Source organism: Thermobia domestica, chromosome 13 (assembly GCF_964235325.1).
Source record: "Thermobia domestica chromosome 13, izTheDome1.hap1.1, whole genome shotgun sequence".
In the NCBI taxonomy this organism is placed as follows: Eukaryota; Metazoa; Arthropoda; class Insecta; order Zygentoma; family Lepismatidae; genus Thermobia; species Thermobia domestica.
Genome location: NC_137466.1, coordinates 15,922,208 through 15,940,723, shown reverse-complemented (window position 1 = coordinate 15,940,723; position 18,516 = coordinate 15,922,208). Strand labels below are relative to the sequence as shown.

General features: G+C 35.1%; 1 protein-coding gene across 2 annotated transcripts in view; it reads left to right on the top strand.

The window, feature by feature from the left end:
• Positions 1-18,516, top strand: part of LOC145668026 (trypsin-1-like) — a 103,483-nt gene that overhangs the window by 10,144 nt on the left and 74,823 nt on the right. For both annotated transcript variants that reach the window (XM_081735495.1, XM_081735494.1), the window contains exon 2: positions 11,532-11,617. In XM_081735495.1, the coding sequence (XP_081591621.1) occupies positions 11,532-11,617 (86 nt within the window). The remainder of the gene's footprint in view (positions 1-11,531; positions 11,618-18,516) is intronic.

Here is an 18,516-nt window from a genome sequence, read left to right as displayed (position 1 = left end):
ACCCTTTTCCCAGAAGAATGTTGCACACACTTTCTCAGCCTACTTCTGGCTCTTGAACTTCTTGGGGCGAGGGAGAAATGAGTTCTACCACTCCATTGATCGTTACTTCGTTTCAGGATTGTAGTGGTACAACCGTATTTCGTCCATGGTTACTATTCGTGATAGAAGTTTATGGGCAATACGGTAAAAATAGTAGAAGCCTTCACTTAATGTCGTCACTCTTTCACTATTTTGATCTCCTGACAGATTTTTTAGAACCCATTATGCTGAGAACTTGCTCATGCCCAAGTCATTATGAATTATGCTACCGACGCGTTCCAGAGAAATGTCCACAATCCTGACACACGTTTCGCTGAAATTCTGCAATTTTCAAGAATAATATCACAAATTGCAGTCTCTGCTTTTGGTCATCCTGGACGTAAAGCATCATCTGTTGAGAAATCGCTACGTTTGAACTCCACGTATGGTATTCACCACTGCATATAACGGAGGAGAGTCCCCTCCCTCAGTGTTTCAATGATTTCCTCATGAATTTACTTCGATGACTTTCCTTGGTGGAACAAAAAAAGTATAACAGGTGTTATCTGAATGTTCTTGAAATTCACTAGTTGGGCGCATATAATCACTTCAGAGGCTTGGAAAAGAAAATAAGAATTCAGTTATCAATATGAAAATTTGTTTTTGTACAGACAGAGTTATGTTTTTCAAAACTCTACAAAAATGCCGCCCCCCAAAAATGTATCTGCTTCTCCTTTGTCCCTCTAAGAAATTAAAGCTGGTGTCGTCACTGGCTGGTCTATTTACCTGATGGCCATTAGGTTGGATTCCGTTGACACCTTCGTATTGGCATGACTGTTTGCGGTGGTGTCTAGAACATTTGTTCTGCACCGTGTTTAGTTTAGGTCGCGTTCTGTTCCCCGACGAAAGCAAATTCAGTCTGAATAGTTAGTGATGGGCAGTGGGAATATTCCCGGTGGGAAGAAAAATAAAAAGTGGGAATAATCTCGGGTTTCTTCCCTGGTATATAAATTCCCGGGAAGGAATTTATTTCCATTTCTCTACTTTATCTTTCAAATTATAAGAACCATATGACTACTTACTTTATATTCATTTATTATGATTTACTTCTAGGTTTTAAATAATCTGGAGGTTAAAAAAATTAAAATTCGTTGACTGTACTTTATGTAACTAATAATATGATTTTCTAAGTCCCATTTTCATTTCCACTAAAAAGCAGCAAAGTACCAATTTACAAATGATGAAAAGGAACCATTTTGTAAAGTAGTGTAGAAATTATGTAGCAATATAGATGAATTACTATTAATACACCCCGAACCACCGTTAGTAATAGACGTCGGTCTGTCTCCTATCTCTGACTCGAATTTCTGAAGAGAGCTCCCTCGTGACTAGGCGGTTAGCGTACGCGCCTTTGGCGTGGGAGATCCGGGTTCGTTTCCCGGCGGGAGCTCATGTGGTTCGGATTCCACGTTAATCAGTAGGTCCACGTCTTATATAGCCTCGCTGCTGAAAGGGACGCTAAACTAAAATCAACTCAACTCAACTCGAATTTCTGAAGAGGTACTCGGACTTCTCTTCCATGTGAATTAACGCATGAAATTTTGAGAAATAGGTAGGAAGAAAGGTCGTGTGTGGCAATGTTACGTGCAAAACTATAAAGATAAGTCAGTATCTTGCAAATATTGTGAACATAAATACGTATGCGTAAATGTTGATAAAATAGTGAGACATGTGTCTTCTAGTAGTTACCCAACCTAATGTTTCAAGATTCAAAAATTTAATATGTTTATAATATCACTAGTAGAGTCAAGTTTAGAAAATCCACTTAAGTTTAGAAGATCCACTTACATATAAATTTAAACTGTTTAACGGTGTAAAAGTAATTGGGCTTACTATACCATTTTCTCTCACACTTACTTGCATAGAACATATTGTAAGTAAATATACTTTATAAGTACTCTCCAAATATAATAAAATATTAATAAAATAACATAATACCGTTCAGAGTATACATTTTAAAGAATCCTCTGGAGACAACAGTAATAATAAACTGAGACAAAAACACGAATTTAACTTTGAAATCATAATATAGTAATAGAATGCAATTTTCTTTGATTGTGCATAAAGACCCGGAAAATTCCCATTTTCGGAAATAATCTCGGGAATATTCCCAGGGAATGTTCCCGAAAAATATCTTCTCGGGAATTTACCCATCACTATGAATAGTAACTTGGATGCACACTTATCTGGCGAGAAGTTGGAACACTCAATGCCCAGGACATTGTCAAACATGATCATTTTCGTGGTCAAGTGTTCTTGTTTGATTTGATTTGATTTTGAGTTTAGCATCTGTTTTAGCAGCGAGGCCATATCAGACATATTCCTACAGTTCAACGTGGGATCCTAACCACATGAGCTCCGCCAAGAATCGAACCCAATTCCTCCAAGCAAAGGTGCGTAAGCTAGCCGCTTAGCCACGAAGGAGTTCTTCGATGTTCTTATGTGAAGAGGCATAATGTTGCATGGTCGTACTGACCTTCCAATTTTTGAACGTGGTACACTCACTGGTTAAGGTTATTGTGACACCGTACTCTTCACGTACAGCCAGTCTCAATTTCTTTTTATGGATTATAACGGAACTGCATCGAACAGTAAAAATGGCGGAGCTCTTGGAACAATAGGATATTTGTCAAATGAACTAGCCTGCCTGTTCCTCTGACTTTAATTCCATCGAGGTTGTTTGGAAGACATCTTGTAGCACGTCCAGAGGCACCATGAACTATGTAGCAATTGTCAATAGTGCTGGTGGAGTAATATGACTCGTACTACAAGTAATCATTACAAACTTAGTGGGATGAAAGTGCGTTGCAGACCATGCATCGCTGTCCAAGATGACCAGACACCCTGTAATGTAGAGAGGGGATCGTGATTCTCAGTGCTCTTAATGAAGTTATTTCCTATTGTATAAAAGTTGTACTTTTGTACTTCTAGTGATATGTTCCTTTCTGCTGTTTCCTGTTAACACACTCTAGCACTACTTTATATTAAGAACAATTGTACAATATATTTTCTTGTACTGATCTTTTACATCATTACCTCCTATACTTCAACCGCGTGAGTAAGTGAAAGTTTAAAGGTATTTAGCTTTAGTATTCTATTTCTAACTTCTAGATTTCTCAATACTTATTCTGAAGCACAGCTGAATGGTAACAGAGGAAAAGGTTTATCCCTGCGTTTGGCCACTATAAGTCTAGAAACAAACATATATTTGGTCTAGGAATTAATTCGTGCGGGTGGACAAGAGATGGCGCAACGAACGGAGCGTCCCACAGTTCCGTGTATCCACACATGTGTTGCAAACCCCTGTCATCGCGTATCGTTTGTAGTATAGGGCAGTGGATTAAAGCGTCAACAACACCAGTTTGTAGTTAAGTGAACATGGCGCAATTTGTGCCTGATAAAGTGTTTTTGCGGGGTGTCCTGCTGCATTACTTTAACATGCAGAAAAGTGCGACTGAAAGTCATCGTGTTTTGGTGAAAGTGTATGGTGACCATGCTCTAGCTGAGCGAACGTGTCAGAAGTGGTTTGCACGGTTTAGAAGTGGTGATTTCGGCTTGGCAGACCAAGAGCGAGCTGGACAGCCAAAAAAATTTCAAGACGAAGAATTGACAGCATTGCTCGAGCAGGATTCGTGTCAAACGCAGGAACAACTTGCAGCAGCATTAGGCGTTGATCAAACAACAGTCTCCAAACGCTTGAAAGCCATGGGAATGATTCAGAAGATGTCACATTGGGTTCCACATGAATTGAAAGACAGAGACGTTGAAAGACGAAAAACCATTTGCGAATTGCTGCTTCAACGACAGAGCAGAAAGGTGTTTCTGCATCGAATTATTACGGGTGATGTGAAGTGAATCCATTACGAGAACCCTAAACGAAAAAAGGCCTGGGTGAAACCAGGTGAACCAGGTCCATCACAACCAAAACGAGATATTCACTGTGCAAAGGTTATGCTGTGCATATGGTGGGATATGAAAGGTGTGGTGTATTATGAGCTGCTGCAACCGGGTGAAACTATGAATGGAGAACGTTATCGACGACAATTAATGCGTTTGAAGCAAGCTCTGGCCAGAACACGACCAGAATGGGAGAACAGACATGATAAACTTATTGTTCAACATGATAACGCTCGCCCACATGTCGCAAAACCGGTCAAAACCTATTTAGAAAATGTCGGATGGGAAGTTTTACCCTACCCGCCGTATTCACCAGACGTTGCTCCTTCGGACTACTACTTGTTCGACTGCATGAACAACGATTTGATTGGACAGCGGTTTACTTCTTCAGAAGATATCGAAACATGGGTCTCTGACTGGATCGCTTCCAAGGATGAGGACTTCTTTCGCCACGGAATCCGTACATTGCCTGACAGATGGGCGAAAGTGGTGGCTAGCGATGGACAATATTTTTCTTAAGGTATTTATGTATTTTGTGTTTGTACTACAGCTTCAATGTGTGCGTACCAACCGCACGAATTAATTCCTAGACCAGATATTATTTTTCATATTGATTTATAAATTCATGGTTTCACTATAAGAGTTCTAACTAATCTTAAAATCATCTGAGAATTTAAAATACTCCAAGGTACTCGTATTTTAGTATTCCGTACAAACGATTTCTTATAATTCAATAAATAAGATATTTGATATGCCATCCATGTTTTATTTATTAGAGTGACGTTCCAAGCGCATTGACTGCGTTTATCTTCAGAGTTGTGCTTTTCCGAACTTGTACAATTATTGTCGTGTAATTCTAATTTTCACAGTATTATAACTATATTTCAGTTAATTAGCTATATTTCAATTAAGTTGCAGGTTGATTCAAATTTATTATAACTGTATTCTTAATATTATATTACTGCTTTCGGTTTTTCTAATTGTAATAAAATGTTCCAAATTTCACATAATGTCCAACCTTATTCTCTATCTAGTGTGTTATTGTGAAATTGTATTTCTATATACTTCTCATAATAGCCTGTTTATCTACGAGTAGATATATCTACATATCACCAAGTCATTTTCTTTTTTTTCTTTTTCTTTCTTTCTTTTTTTTCTTTTCTTCTATTGCATGTTGCGCTAATGTTGACTTCTTTGGTTCATTCAATCGTATATATCCTATATCAGGGGGCAAAATTTCCGGTCGCCACTGGCGACTAGAAATTTACAGCTGGCGACCAGTGTTCTGTAGGAGTGGTTTCTGTAACTCCCAAGGCTGCGCAGTTCCTGTTTCGTACAAAAATAATTGTCACTGAGTGAGAGAAAACACGGAATGTGAAGTCTTCACAACGGACATGGAAACTGAAGTCCGCGTAACTGAAGTTCGTACTTTATTGTAATTCGCCCCTCCTTTTCCAACTTCAATCGAAATGGTTTGCCTCCTGGCGCGTCAACGCAAGAGATCGTTTCCCCCGCTGTTTGAAGGCTTTAAGTTCTTGCAACCAGATTTATACAGTGAAAAGGTGGACCTTTTCTTAGCAGAGTGGGCAGAATATAAACTTTTGTTCTCTTCATTCACGTTGAATCAGACACTGAAAAAAATTTACAGTGAAAATTTCATTACGAAATTACCAAATTTACTTCCAATTGTCACATTTTGTGCATTTTTACTTTTGAGTACTGTTTCATATGAGAGGCTTCATCAGTCTCAACAGACTGTCTACAGGAATGCCCTGAAGATTGACACACTAGATGATTTGCTGACGATTTCCATCAATGACCCTTCACTTAAGGACTTTATCCGAAAACTGCAATCGACAACTGCTACTTCAGTGCAGAAAGAAAGCGTTATACAAACGTGAAGTCTTAAGGTAAGATTTGTTTTTTTACATGTATATGAATTGTTTAATTAAAAATTGATTATCCTGGATCTAATAGTCTAGTTTTGAAATTTTATGCCCTGATGCAATCTCTTTCTTTGCCAAACCAAAGGCTGTTTGGGGGGGGGGGGCTCTCATAATTTGTACGTGACAGATATTGGCGACCATCATTTTTGGATTGGTGAGTTCGTCTAACTTTGAAATTTTGCGCCCTGTCCCATATGCTCCTCACATGTAGACTTGATACTGTACGTCTCGTTTGTCTAAGGTATGTTAGTCTACATTACTTAGTTAGTTACTTTGTTTTGCATTGGTGAGAAAATTTTCTTTGAAAAGCTTCGGTGACCTAAATCTACTCATGAAATCAAATGTTATTAAGAGAAGCAATATAAATAACATTACACGATAATTGAGTAGAAAAGAAGATTTGAAATCAAGTGAATTTTGGAATAATAGATTATCAGTAAAAAAAAAAAAAAAAAAAAGCAATAGCAATATTAAGAAAACCGTTAATGTAAATTTGAATGAAACTGTAGCTTGTAACAATAAAAGTCTTATTTACAGAATTATAAACAAGCTGTGTGAAAATTATGCAGGGTATATACTACACGATGGTGGCGAAAGATGAAAACCTTTGCCCGGACTGAATTCTATGGAAAACGATTTTGTTCATCGGATAGGAACTAAAGTCCATCGTACTTTGTAATCCCTCCCCCTCTTCAATACACACTGTATAAGATTTAACTTGTAGACTCTAGTGAGTTCACAAAAAAAATCTTATTTTCAAAAAGTGATATTATCAAATAAAAATGGACCACTATCACAATATATTCAAAATGAAAAATATTCATTCACCAGACGCTTTCTTATTTACTAATATGAGCTTCTTGGCAATACTATTGGGTTATTTCATAACTTCCTCGAGAAGATCTTTGTGAGAATGAACAATCAAGTAGTTTAGTCTATGTTGGGTCACGGTACTCCGAAGATAAAATTTCATTCTTCATAGAGCCGAAAATAATCTTTCTGCTGTCACTGACGTCATAGGAACCGTAAGTAAAGCATTGTTATCTTATTAACTTCCGAAAACAAATTCTAAATTATATCTTTTGGTTCAGATTTCAATAAGACAATCAGTTCTTCAACACCTTTAATGTTTAAAGAATATTTTTGCTTAAGTGAAACGAGGAAATCATCTTAACTGCGCTTTTAAGTTAGCAAGTTGTGTCCTTTGAATACGTTTAGATTAAAACTGATATGTGAACAGATTTTCCATTAGTATTACTTATCAGTAACTGTTGAATATCCTACAGCACAGAGAAAATATATTATGGTTATTTAATTTAATTATTGAAATATTAAAACGAAATTTTTGCATGTGAGTGTACAATCACGAACATTTTATTAGTGTAGTACAGAAAGAAAAAAAAGCTAAAACGTCAGAAGACAAATAACTTTTCAGAAAAAAACAATACGAAAGTAAGCCACAAGGACTTATTACGTACAGGTTATTTTTTACATTCTTTCGTCTCTCAAACTAGTATATAAGCTTGAAAAATCGGAACATTAGGTTATCTTTGATCTTGGATCTTGAATATCTTGGATTTTAAATCTGGACTTTTTCGAGGCTCAAACGATGATTGTCTTCAGTATACGCTGCACCGAGATTAGAGAGAGACCACCGAATCTAATACGTAAGTTTTAACCTAATAGGTAATCTAATACCTAAGTTCTAATCTAATGCTAAGTTTTAATCTACTTAAGTTCTTTGAATATTAGTCTCTGAAGAAGTAATTTCTTCATGGCATTCTCCTCCAAGGCCTCTTAGATAACAGCTCTTGAAGCTTATTTTAATTACTAGTTAATTCAATATTGTTTGAAATACTCGTACGCAGACTTTCCTTTGAGCTCACAGAATTAATGAATCAATATTTTAGTTGTTAATTGTAACAAGTCTGCATGCATGTAATATTGTTATGGAACTCTTTGTAATAAATCCATATATTGAAATTCTTTTCTTTTCACACATACTACCGAAATAATAGTAAACTGTTATCAAGAGTGAAATATATAACCACTGTACTTAACTATGATACCTAAGATAAACATTTTATAAATTAAACAATATAGTCCTCAAATCTTCTGATCATTGTGTTTAAAACCAACTTGTAGGCTTCGAACCACATCAAGTTTTCACCTTTCCCATGGTAATGTAACACAAGTTTTCTGCATTTTCCAAAACATTATCATAACGAAACGAATGTTTCGTTACTTCTCTTCGTCTATTCATCACTTCAGGTTCAGCACCGATATTACTTGGAACAATATTTGTTTGGAACAATATTCTGTCAAGGAAAATGTGAAAATATATATACTATTAAACACGTACTTGTTATTGTCTTGGTTCATTCCATTTTTCTCGTACTCGTTCGTTCGTGGGATACTATGAATCATGCGTAACCTTAGAAATAATAAGAAAGTATTTCACCAGCAAAGGGGATCTATAATTTTTAGTGTTTTCCATTTTTGTTAAGCAGAAGCCTCTCTAATCAACCTAAACTAAGTGCAGGAGAAAAGAACAGAAGATTGTGGATTAAGCACTATACTTCGGCTATACTTCGACTATAATTCGACTATACTTGATTCTAGGGTGTCAAAAATACAAGTTTCTTTTTTTCTTGTTCATTTATATATCTGATAGTTGTCACTCAATCGATGCTCACTGAGTTCAACAGGATTGAGTGAGGAGCAGAGAAGCGAGAAAGTAAATCGAAACAATACTGTCCATGCTCCTGTTATTTTATTCTAGTTTATTTGACAGAATGTTATCTGTACAATGTTGGCGTGGTAGTTGAAAGCGAAAGAAAGAAGAAAAAAGAAATCTGTTGGAAGGTGTGGATGATGGATGAAAAACAAAAGCAGCACACATAGTCCTTCGAAGTTTATTTTTATTATTAGGCCCTACATCGTTGTCAATTGTTGATTCCACGGAAAAGCTGAGAGTGGTTATTCATTACTTGATTTCTATCATCATTTTTTATACGTCATGAATTTTTTAACTAATACTTCCCTAAATACTGACTTGGCTGTAGGCCGGGCAGCACGGGTGGTTCCGCTGCCTCTGATACTAGATAAATGATTTCTTCTTTGATCCTTGCTATAAACGTATGACTAATATGATATGAATATGAAGATTTTTTTGTTTATGGCCTAAATGTAGTTATTACAATAAGGATTTGTTTCAATGGTATATACAAAATTGTTTAAATGGTAATATTAGTTAGTACGAATGAAATGTCCAGCTTCGCGTCTAGTGAAGAAACTCACCTCAGTAAGATAAAGAGGGACGCATTAAGATCACGCGTCCAATGTAAGAAATTCTGTACACATATAACCAGTGGCGTATTTACGATTTTGTTTCGGGGAGTTTGCTAACTTTCGGGGGGACTTTGCCTGAAAATGTGAAAATTCTGCAAGATATTTCATATATTTTACTGTAGTAAGCCCCCCTCCTAAATACACCACTGCATATAACAAACAAGCTGGACTACGCAAAGAGTCAGGTACAATTGTGTTGTTGAATAGGGTCGTGTGAAAGTGCAAGATAAAAGCACATAAATGTGAGTTTTTTTTTCTTTCTGGATTTAAACTGGGAAATTTTCCACAGCAAGTCGTAGAAAAAGATAACCACTTGATTTGGACTAGCAGTGGCTAATAAACACATAACTCATCGTTGTTTTTTGAAGTTTCGTTGCGGTGACACAGCATTACAAAACGAGACCCTTGAGCACCAAGAACAAATGAACTCTTCAAAAAGACCTTGGAAGCAGATTCTTAGGAAAATCTTCATGTTATTGTATATGGGTTAGGCATATACTATAGCATTGTCGTTTGGCGGTTTTGTTTGATGTTGGACCTATCGATGCGTAATGAGTTGAGACTGGCCTTACAAGAGTCCCCGTCTGAAGGCGTGCTATCCATTGAATTTAAAAATTAACCTGGAAAGTTTCTTCTATCAGATTGTCATTTCAGATTAAAAATGTACCTGCTTGACAATTGTAAGCGGTAAGGATAGTAGTCGGGTCGTGGTAAACGCCTAGGATGGTTTCCCAAGCCGCCTGATTACTGACGGAAGAGTTGCTAGCCGATGGTGTGTGATTCAACATGTCTTTCGGAGGACAGGTGAAACCATCCATTTCCATAAGCTCCAATAAATATATCGTAAACTTGTCGGCAAGAATCAAGAAATTGTTAACAGGCAGTGTTCTCATATTAAACGACAACGCTTTGCAGGGGCATTGCAGACTTTTCATGTGTTTCAGTATGAAACACTTCCTCAACCATCGTATTCCCAGTAATCTCTCCCACTGACTACTATCTCTTCCGGCATCTCGATAAGATTTTGGGAGAGAAGACTTTCCCTGACGATTAGGTACGGCAATCTACTATTGAAAAATTCTTCATATCGTAGACACAAGATTTCTTTGACCATGACATTGAATCGTTGGTTGAGCGATGGATACAATATCTGGTTGCAGATGTTGGCTATTTTGATTAAGCAGGTACTATTTTCATTTTCTTGGCTTTTGTAAGTTACGCATCATGGTGTTTGAGATGAGAAAGTATTTAAGATTAACTAGAGATGAGTTCAAACTAGACGTTTGGAAGTAGAAAAATAGGCTTTATTGGAATTTTTTTTCGGATCTAAAATTTAGCGTCCAATTCGGCAGTGATGTATTATGAGACGTGCACTTACAAATGAATGTGCTATCCGAATCATATGAGCTCCTGCCGGGCATCGAATCCTGCTTTCACCGAAAGGCGGGTTTGCTATCCACAGAGCCACGAGGGAGCTGAATATATAATTGAATGTCGAAAGATTCTAGTAATCGCTCCTTTAGTAGCTCTTAGAGGAATTGGATAGGGCAGAATTTAGGGAGGTGTACCGGCGCACGTGCACCCCTCTTTCTTGTAAATATACACTTGAAGGAGAAGCTAGCAGTGAAAATACCAACACGAACACCTTCATAAGGATTCAATTCCAAGTGTCAATGATTAACGAAATTCCTGATCTAAAGCAGCAAGCTAATTATATACTGAAAACTATACCGATGCAAAGTGGCTGTGGCTTAATTAGTAAAACATTGGATTTGCATTCGGAAAATTGTGCGTTTCATTTCCGAGACCAGACAGTGAGCATTTCCAAGGCAAATCCTCATCCACACCACAGATGTCTAGGGACATTTAAAAAATCAAATTTAATTAAAATATACTCGTAGTTACTGGCGCACCCCTATCAGAAAATTCTGGACCCGATCCTGGATCTAGAGTTAAGTTATGAATTTTTTTTCAGTAAAAATACTTAATTACATTCATATCTGGAAGATAGATACTGTACAAAAGAGCAACTGTTAAAAACATGACTATTGATCGTAAAGTTGATCAAAAGCATTCTATCATATCTTTCATCTAGAAACCAAGGAAATATTATTTTTTACTAATAGTTTAATTTGAGTCTTTATCAAATTTCACAGTGTTAGTAGGGAGACGAAAGTACAATCTTAAGAAGATAATCATACAGTTAAACTATACAAAGTGAAAATAATACCATATGGATTTATCCTCCTTTCATTTCAGAAAGTAGTTCAGAAGCATATGTAATTGGACCAAAAGCAAGAATTGTCCAAGGAACAGTTACAAGAGAGGAATACGTCCCATACCAGGTAAAGTAATATAATCACATTGAAAATTAATATGCATGTACGTGGGATACCACTATAGATAGTCATGGCAACTACTTTTTTAAAATGAAAATAAAAACGAAACAAGAAAAACTGAAACATGCAAATGGAAGATTAATACATACAAATACATGTAGAGTACTGGATGAACATACGTATCTCCATTATTTATACATCAAATAACTCTTTTCAATACTTATTTTACATCGAATTACAACATTACAAACCATTACAAGTACAATTGCAGTTGTGAGTAAAGCTCAGAATATATTTGCCAGACGCATCATCTTGCAATTTCAATCTAATTTCAAAACTCTAAGTATGGTTTGTAATGGTTTAATTCTCGTGTTACATCCTGATAAGAATATATATATATATATATATATATATATATATATATATATATATATATATATATATATATATATATATATATATACAGAGGGTTGATTAATTCATGTTTCAATTTCATTTGTTCACTGTACAAAAGTGGTATGAGGTAAAGCCGTGCAATTTGGTGTAACTTTAAGTTTTGTTTCGTCATAGAAGCATGTCACTTTTACTAAAGATTGAAGAGATATACGGTCAAGGGTCAAATTTCGATTTTTTTCCTTATGGGATTGCAATGGTAAATTCTGAAAGAGCCTGAAAAACCGTAAATCGAAGTGATAACAAAGGAAAACCTGTATGGTATGATTCTATGTCACAAGCTGACCAAATATGCGTCAATCAAGTGCCATGGTCAGAGGTCACGGCCAGATCAAGATCACAGGTCATCTTGAGAACCCATTTGACATGATGAAGTACGGACATTGCGTTGTTTTCAATGTATTCAATAGAGGGAGTTTCTGAAACAGCCTATTCTAGTGATTTTTGTATATGAATGTTGTAATTTTAGGCTATTATTTACCTTTAAACAACTTAGATTAATAACTTACACAATTTAAATTGTACCGCCCCTTTTGAAGAAGTGATTATGTATATAAAAATTAAAAAAATATGTAAATATATTTGTGAAGAAGATACTAATTCAAATCACTATTATCAGATCAAATAGACTACGTTATGAATCATTACATTGAACAATGCATAGATATTTAGGGTTTAAAAATCATAAATAAAATATCTGAACACTATATTGCTATATTTCATTATGAACATTTACATTCATAAACATATTCATACTTTTCATATCTACATGTCTCAAAACATAAATTACTTATATATTCTCTTTTGATCTCTGTCGCGAATCATTTACAGGTTTTGCAATAATATTTGCGAGGGCAGTACTCTATTTTTGTCATATTTTGTTGAGACATTTACTATATAAACAAGTTACATATAATTTATTTAATTTTTAAACATTACTTCTCCTCTATTTCATATTGATCTCATGGTAATGTGTTTATATCATTTTCTAATATACATATTCGATCATGTACGCAACTGAGGGCTAAGTTATTAATTTTAACAATACAAACCTTATGCTTATAACTTCTAATTAAATACATATTCTTATAGCATTCCTTTTGATCAAATAAACAGTCTTTAGATTAGTTAAATATCAAATCCTCATTTGCAACACTCTTCTTAATAACTTTTATGTATCACAACACTCTTCTTTATCGAATTTGCTTAGAATATCTGGATCATTCAAATAAGCCTGCGGCACTTGTATAGAATATATCTCTGATCTTGAACCAAAATTTTCTAAAAATGTCGCTTTTATTTCATCTTTGATGTTATCGAGAACCTTCTTATTAATCTTTGGTATATATCAAAACAACTATTAGAACTTTTTGTATAGTCATAAACACCTTTACTTTGAATGTAATAGATAAATTATTCCTGCCTGTACATCATATTTCTGTGTGATTCTTATATTTTGGTTTCATTATATTCTAACGGAAGTCATACCTTAACCCTTTCCTTTGATGTGACAAACATCCCACATAGATTGGTTTGTTAAATGCTATTTTTACTTAGCTCATATGAACAACTAATAAATTTTATCTGTATGTTGTGATAGATTTATAGTTAGGATTTGCTACAAGTTTCTCATATTTCTTCGAATCACTCACAAGTTACGTACTAACTCTCTTTATAATATTTTTCATAAACTTTCCAAACATTGAGATTTTCATTAGTTTATAGAAGTCTTTTTCAAAGTCATTATTTCTTTTGTCTCATTTCTGTGTTTATGTCGATATATAATCCTTTAACCAATATTGTTAAAAGTCTATGTATTTCTTTTGTTTTGGTGATAATCATTGCTTTGGATTTCAATAATGGATCACATATTTGCCATTATCATATAGGATTGTTAGAAGTTTTCAATATTTTGAACCAGGTGTAGGATGTTTTGCAGTACTAGCAAAAAGTTTTCTTGCACATCATGTAATTCTTTAGAACATGCTGAATCAACTTTAATATATATCCCATCTTTGATTCATCCGATATTTTAAATCTTCTTCATTTAACCATTAAATCCTCTGCTAGTTAAGTATGACACATAATCCATCCATATAGGTTATTCCCGTCTAAATACGTCAGGTAAATAAGATAAAGAAGAATAGTTCGGATACAATAAATAGGATTATACCTCATCGAGGACCTAATGCTACTTGAATGGTATGTAAACCCTGATAGGTTCCTTCTCAGGTTATGTTTCATCATCATTGAATTATGGTTAGTAATATGATTATTAGGGAGGGGTCATTTTGGTGGAATCATTTAGTGAGACCTGTAGTTGTAATTAAAACTCCTAGAGTTCCGGTGAGTGGTCAGGGGTTTTGGTCAACTAGGTGGTAAGGGTGATTTTGTGATGCTGACGTAAGTAACTGTGCCTAGAACTGGAAATACATAGGATTGGATTACTTTAACAGCAGTCTCTAGTATTAGTAGGGTGATTTGGACGATTATTAATAGTGAAAGTATGGACAATGATAAGGAGTGTCCAGTATTACCTAGTAGTGTTGAAAGGAGATGGCCCGCAATTATATTTGCCATTAGTCGTACAGCTAGGGTTCGTGGTCGGATAATATTACTGATTATTTCATTACATACTATGAAGGGTATAAGAGGGTTGGGGTTCTTGAAGGAACGAGATGAGCAAATATATGTTGAGTGTGGTTGATTCAACCATAAATTATGAAGCTTAATCATAAGGGAAGTGCTAAAGTTAATGTAAAGGTTAAATGACTAGAACTAGTGAATATGTAGGAAATAGACCCATGAAGTTGTTAAATAAAATAATAGAGAATAGAGAAATAAATAAGAAGGTTTTCCTTGGTGATTAGTAGGACCAAGAATGGTTTTAAATTCCTTGTGAAGAGTTAAGGTAATCTTATTTCATAGGATGTTTAGTTGTCCAGGAAGAAACTAAAATGGTATAGGAATAATTAATAAACTAATTACTGTTTTAAGTCAATCGAGTGATGTATTTATGATTGAAGTAGAGGGATCAAAGGTTGAAAAAACGTTGGTTTTCTTTTCTAGCTTATAGTTGTTTTTTAATATTAGTAGTATCTGTAGTAGGACGGGGGGTGTCTGAGTTAAAATATATATAATGGATGCAAATAGGAGGTAGCATAAGGAGAATATAATAAATAATATGAGTCATTTAGAGGGGATATTTGAGGAATAGAAAAATACTATTGAATAGTGACTTAAGCTTGACATGCTTATGTTATAGGTTAACTAATATTTTTCCGTTGGAAGTAATTGTTATTTTACCATCTTTTGGTTTAAGAGACAATTGCTTACTTTCAGCCATCCAATGAAAGTTCTTGCATCATTTTTGTTATTCAGTTAATAAATACTGAATGGGGACAGGCTTCAACAACAATTGGTATAAAACTGTGATTTGCTCTACAAATTTCGAAAATTGATCAAAGAATAGGCCTGTGCGACTAATATTAGCTGCTACTTGGTTTAGGAGACCTGGTGTAGCATCCGCCTTAATTCCAAATGTGGCATAGCCCATGAGTGAAGGACATCTCTAGCAATAACTAGAATACAAATAGCAATATTAATAGGTAATACAATACGATTATCTACGTATAGTAGACGAAATGAATTGCTATTTATTTCATTAACAGGAATTAATGAAAATTCTGTGAAGGAGAAGTAAGAATATTCATAGCTTTAGTGTCATTGGTGTCCAATTGTTTTCAGGGTAGTTGCTAGTTGATGAATTGATCGAGGAGATATAGGAGTCGTATGGGCGGTAATGCAATAAAAGTTAATGTAATGGCAGGTAGAATTGTTTAAATAGTTTCTGAGGTTTGTCTCCCTAATATATGTGTTCGGTAGGAGAAAGGCTAGTAGATATCCTACAAGTACTGTAATTATAGTTACAAAAAGTATTGTGTGATCATGAAAGAAAACTATTTGTTCTATGACTGGTGATGCAACATTTTGTAGCTGGTTTCAAATGGCCATTTCCAAGAAAGATGAATATCATCGTATATTTGGGGCTTAGGCCAATGCACTTATCTGCCATATTAGAAGTTTGTTAGTAAGGGAAGTTCTGCAGGTGGGAACTTTCAGAATAATTCTAGGGATAATGTTTGCTGGTCTGAGGAGATTACTGGCCGGGCGCTAGCGAAGGCTTTTCATATAATAATTATGAGCCCTAAAACGGTGACGATGGAAAGGAATGAACCCACACTTGATACTATATTGCATATAGTGTAGGCATCAGGATAGTCTGAGTTTCGACGAGGAATACCTCTTAGACCCAGGAAAAGTTGAGGAAAGAATGTAATATTTACTCTTATAAATATTGCTAGGAATTGAATTTTCAGTCATGTTGGATTTATTGTTGTTCCTCTAAATAGAGGGAATCAGTGTATAGTGCCTGCTATAATAGCAAATACGGCCCCTATGGATAGTACATAGTGAAAATTGCTAGAACATAGTAGGTGTCATGTAGGACAATGTCTAGGGATGAATTTACTAGTATAGCTCCTGCAAGACCTACTACGGTGAATAGGAAAACGAGTCCTAAAGTTCATAAAAAACGAAGGGAAATAAGTTATTTGTGCACCATGAAGGGTGGCAATTCATCTAAATACCTTGATTCATGTAGGAAAAGCAATGAGTATTGTGGCTGCAATGAAATAACCACGAGTATCAACGTCTATACCAACAGTAAATATATGATGAGCCCATACGATGAATCCTAGAAATCCAATCGCTAGTATTGTATAAATTATACCTAGGACACCGAAGGTTTCCTTCTTACCACTTTCTTGGGTTACGATATGTGAAATTATTCCGAATCCTGGAAGAATTAAAATATATACTTCAGGGTGACTAAAGAATCAGAATAGGTGTTGATTTAGGATCGGATCTCCTCCTCCAGAAGGGTCAAAGGACGAAGTATTAAGGTTTCAGTCAGTCAAAAGTATTGTAATGGCACCTGCGAGCACGGGAAGGATAGCAGAAGTAGAACAGCAGTGATTACTACAGATCAGACGAATAATGGCATTCGCTCTAATGTTATTTCGGAAGTTCGCGTGTTAATTACAGTTGTAATGACGTTTACTGCTCCGAGAATTGAAGACACTCCTGCTAAGTGGAGGGAGAATACGGGAAGGTCAACAGAGGCCCCAGCGTGGGTAATGGCTCTGGAAAGTGGATAGTATACAGTTCATCCAGTTCCTACACCACTTTATACAGTTTTTCCAATTACGAGGAGAGTTAATGAGGGTGGCAGTAATCAAAATATTTTATTATTTAAGCATGGGAATGCCATGTCAGGTGCCCTTAATATTAAATTGACTAATCAGTTACCGAACAAACCAATTATAATTGGTATAACTATGAAGAAAATTATAATGAAGATTACATTGTAGATTTGATCGTCCCCAATTAGGCTACCAGGGCGACCAAGTTCTGCTCGAATGAGAAGGCTTAGGGATGTTCCTACTATTCTTGGCCAAGCCCCAAAGATTAGATATATTGTACCAATATCTTTATGATCTGTAGAAAATAATCATCGTTGCAATTAAATAGGATGGCAGAAATGTTAGGTGATAGATTGTAAATCTATTTATGGTGTAATAAGCCTCCTGTTAGGTCTTATAGTCAATATTATGATGTTGGACTGCAATTCCGGAGTTATAGTTTAATATACTAAGACCTAAAAGGCTGTCTTTTACTTACGGCTTTGAAGGCCATTAGTTTTTCAACTTAAAGTCTTATTTAAAGAGTTTTGATTGTTAAGGGTAGAATAATTATTTCTCTGAGTGAAATGATAATAAATGGTGATTTGATTCATATTTCTTGTTTTTTCCTTAGTAAGCATGTTCACGTCTGACCATAGTGGTTGAGAATAAAAGCGGCGTAAGCGATTCGTATATAGTAAAACGGGTAATTAGTGCTGTTATTACTATTAAGCATTTCTTCCATTAAGCACCCTGTCTTCTTTATTGTTATTATAACCTTTCATATAAAAAATGTGCTGTTTGCCTTAACATATATTTTAGCACATTGACAGATTCCACATCTATACCTTTTCAATCATTATTGCCTGTCATAATGATTCAACAGTTCTAGTTCTTTATTTCTCATTTTTAACATCGCTTCCTTAACTAAATATGAAAGGTCATACACCAAGCATGAACAAATCTTTTTGTTTCATACATACATATGGTTCTAAAATTTTCAAATACGTTCGCTCGAAACATCTGATTTTGAGCGCAAATCATAATATTATCTAAGATAGTTAAAGTCTGATTATCCCAAACTGCCCCTGCATTTTTAGCCATTTTTATCACTAATTTCTGTGTAGTTACGTCCATTGAAGAAAGAGTTTTTGGATGATAACTTTTGTCTTTAAATTTATTCCAATCATCAATGTATACGTATGGATA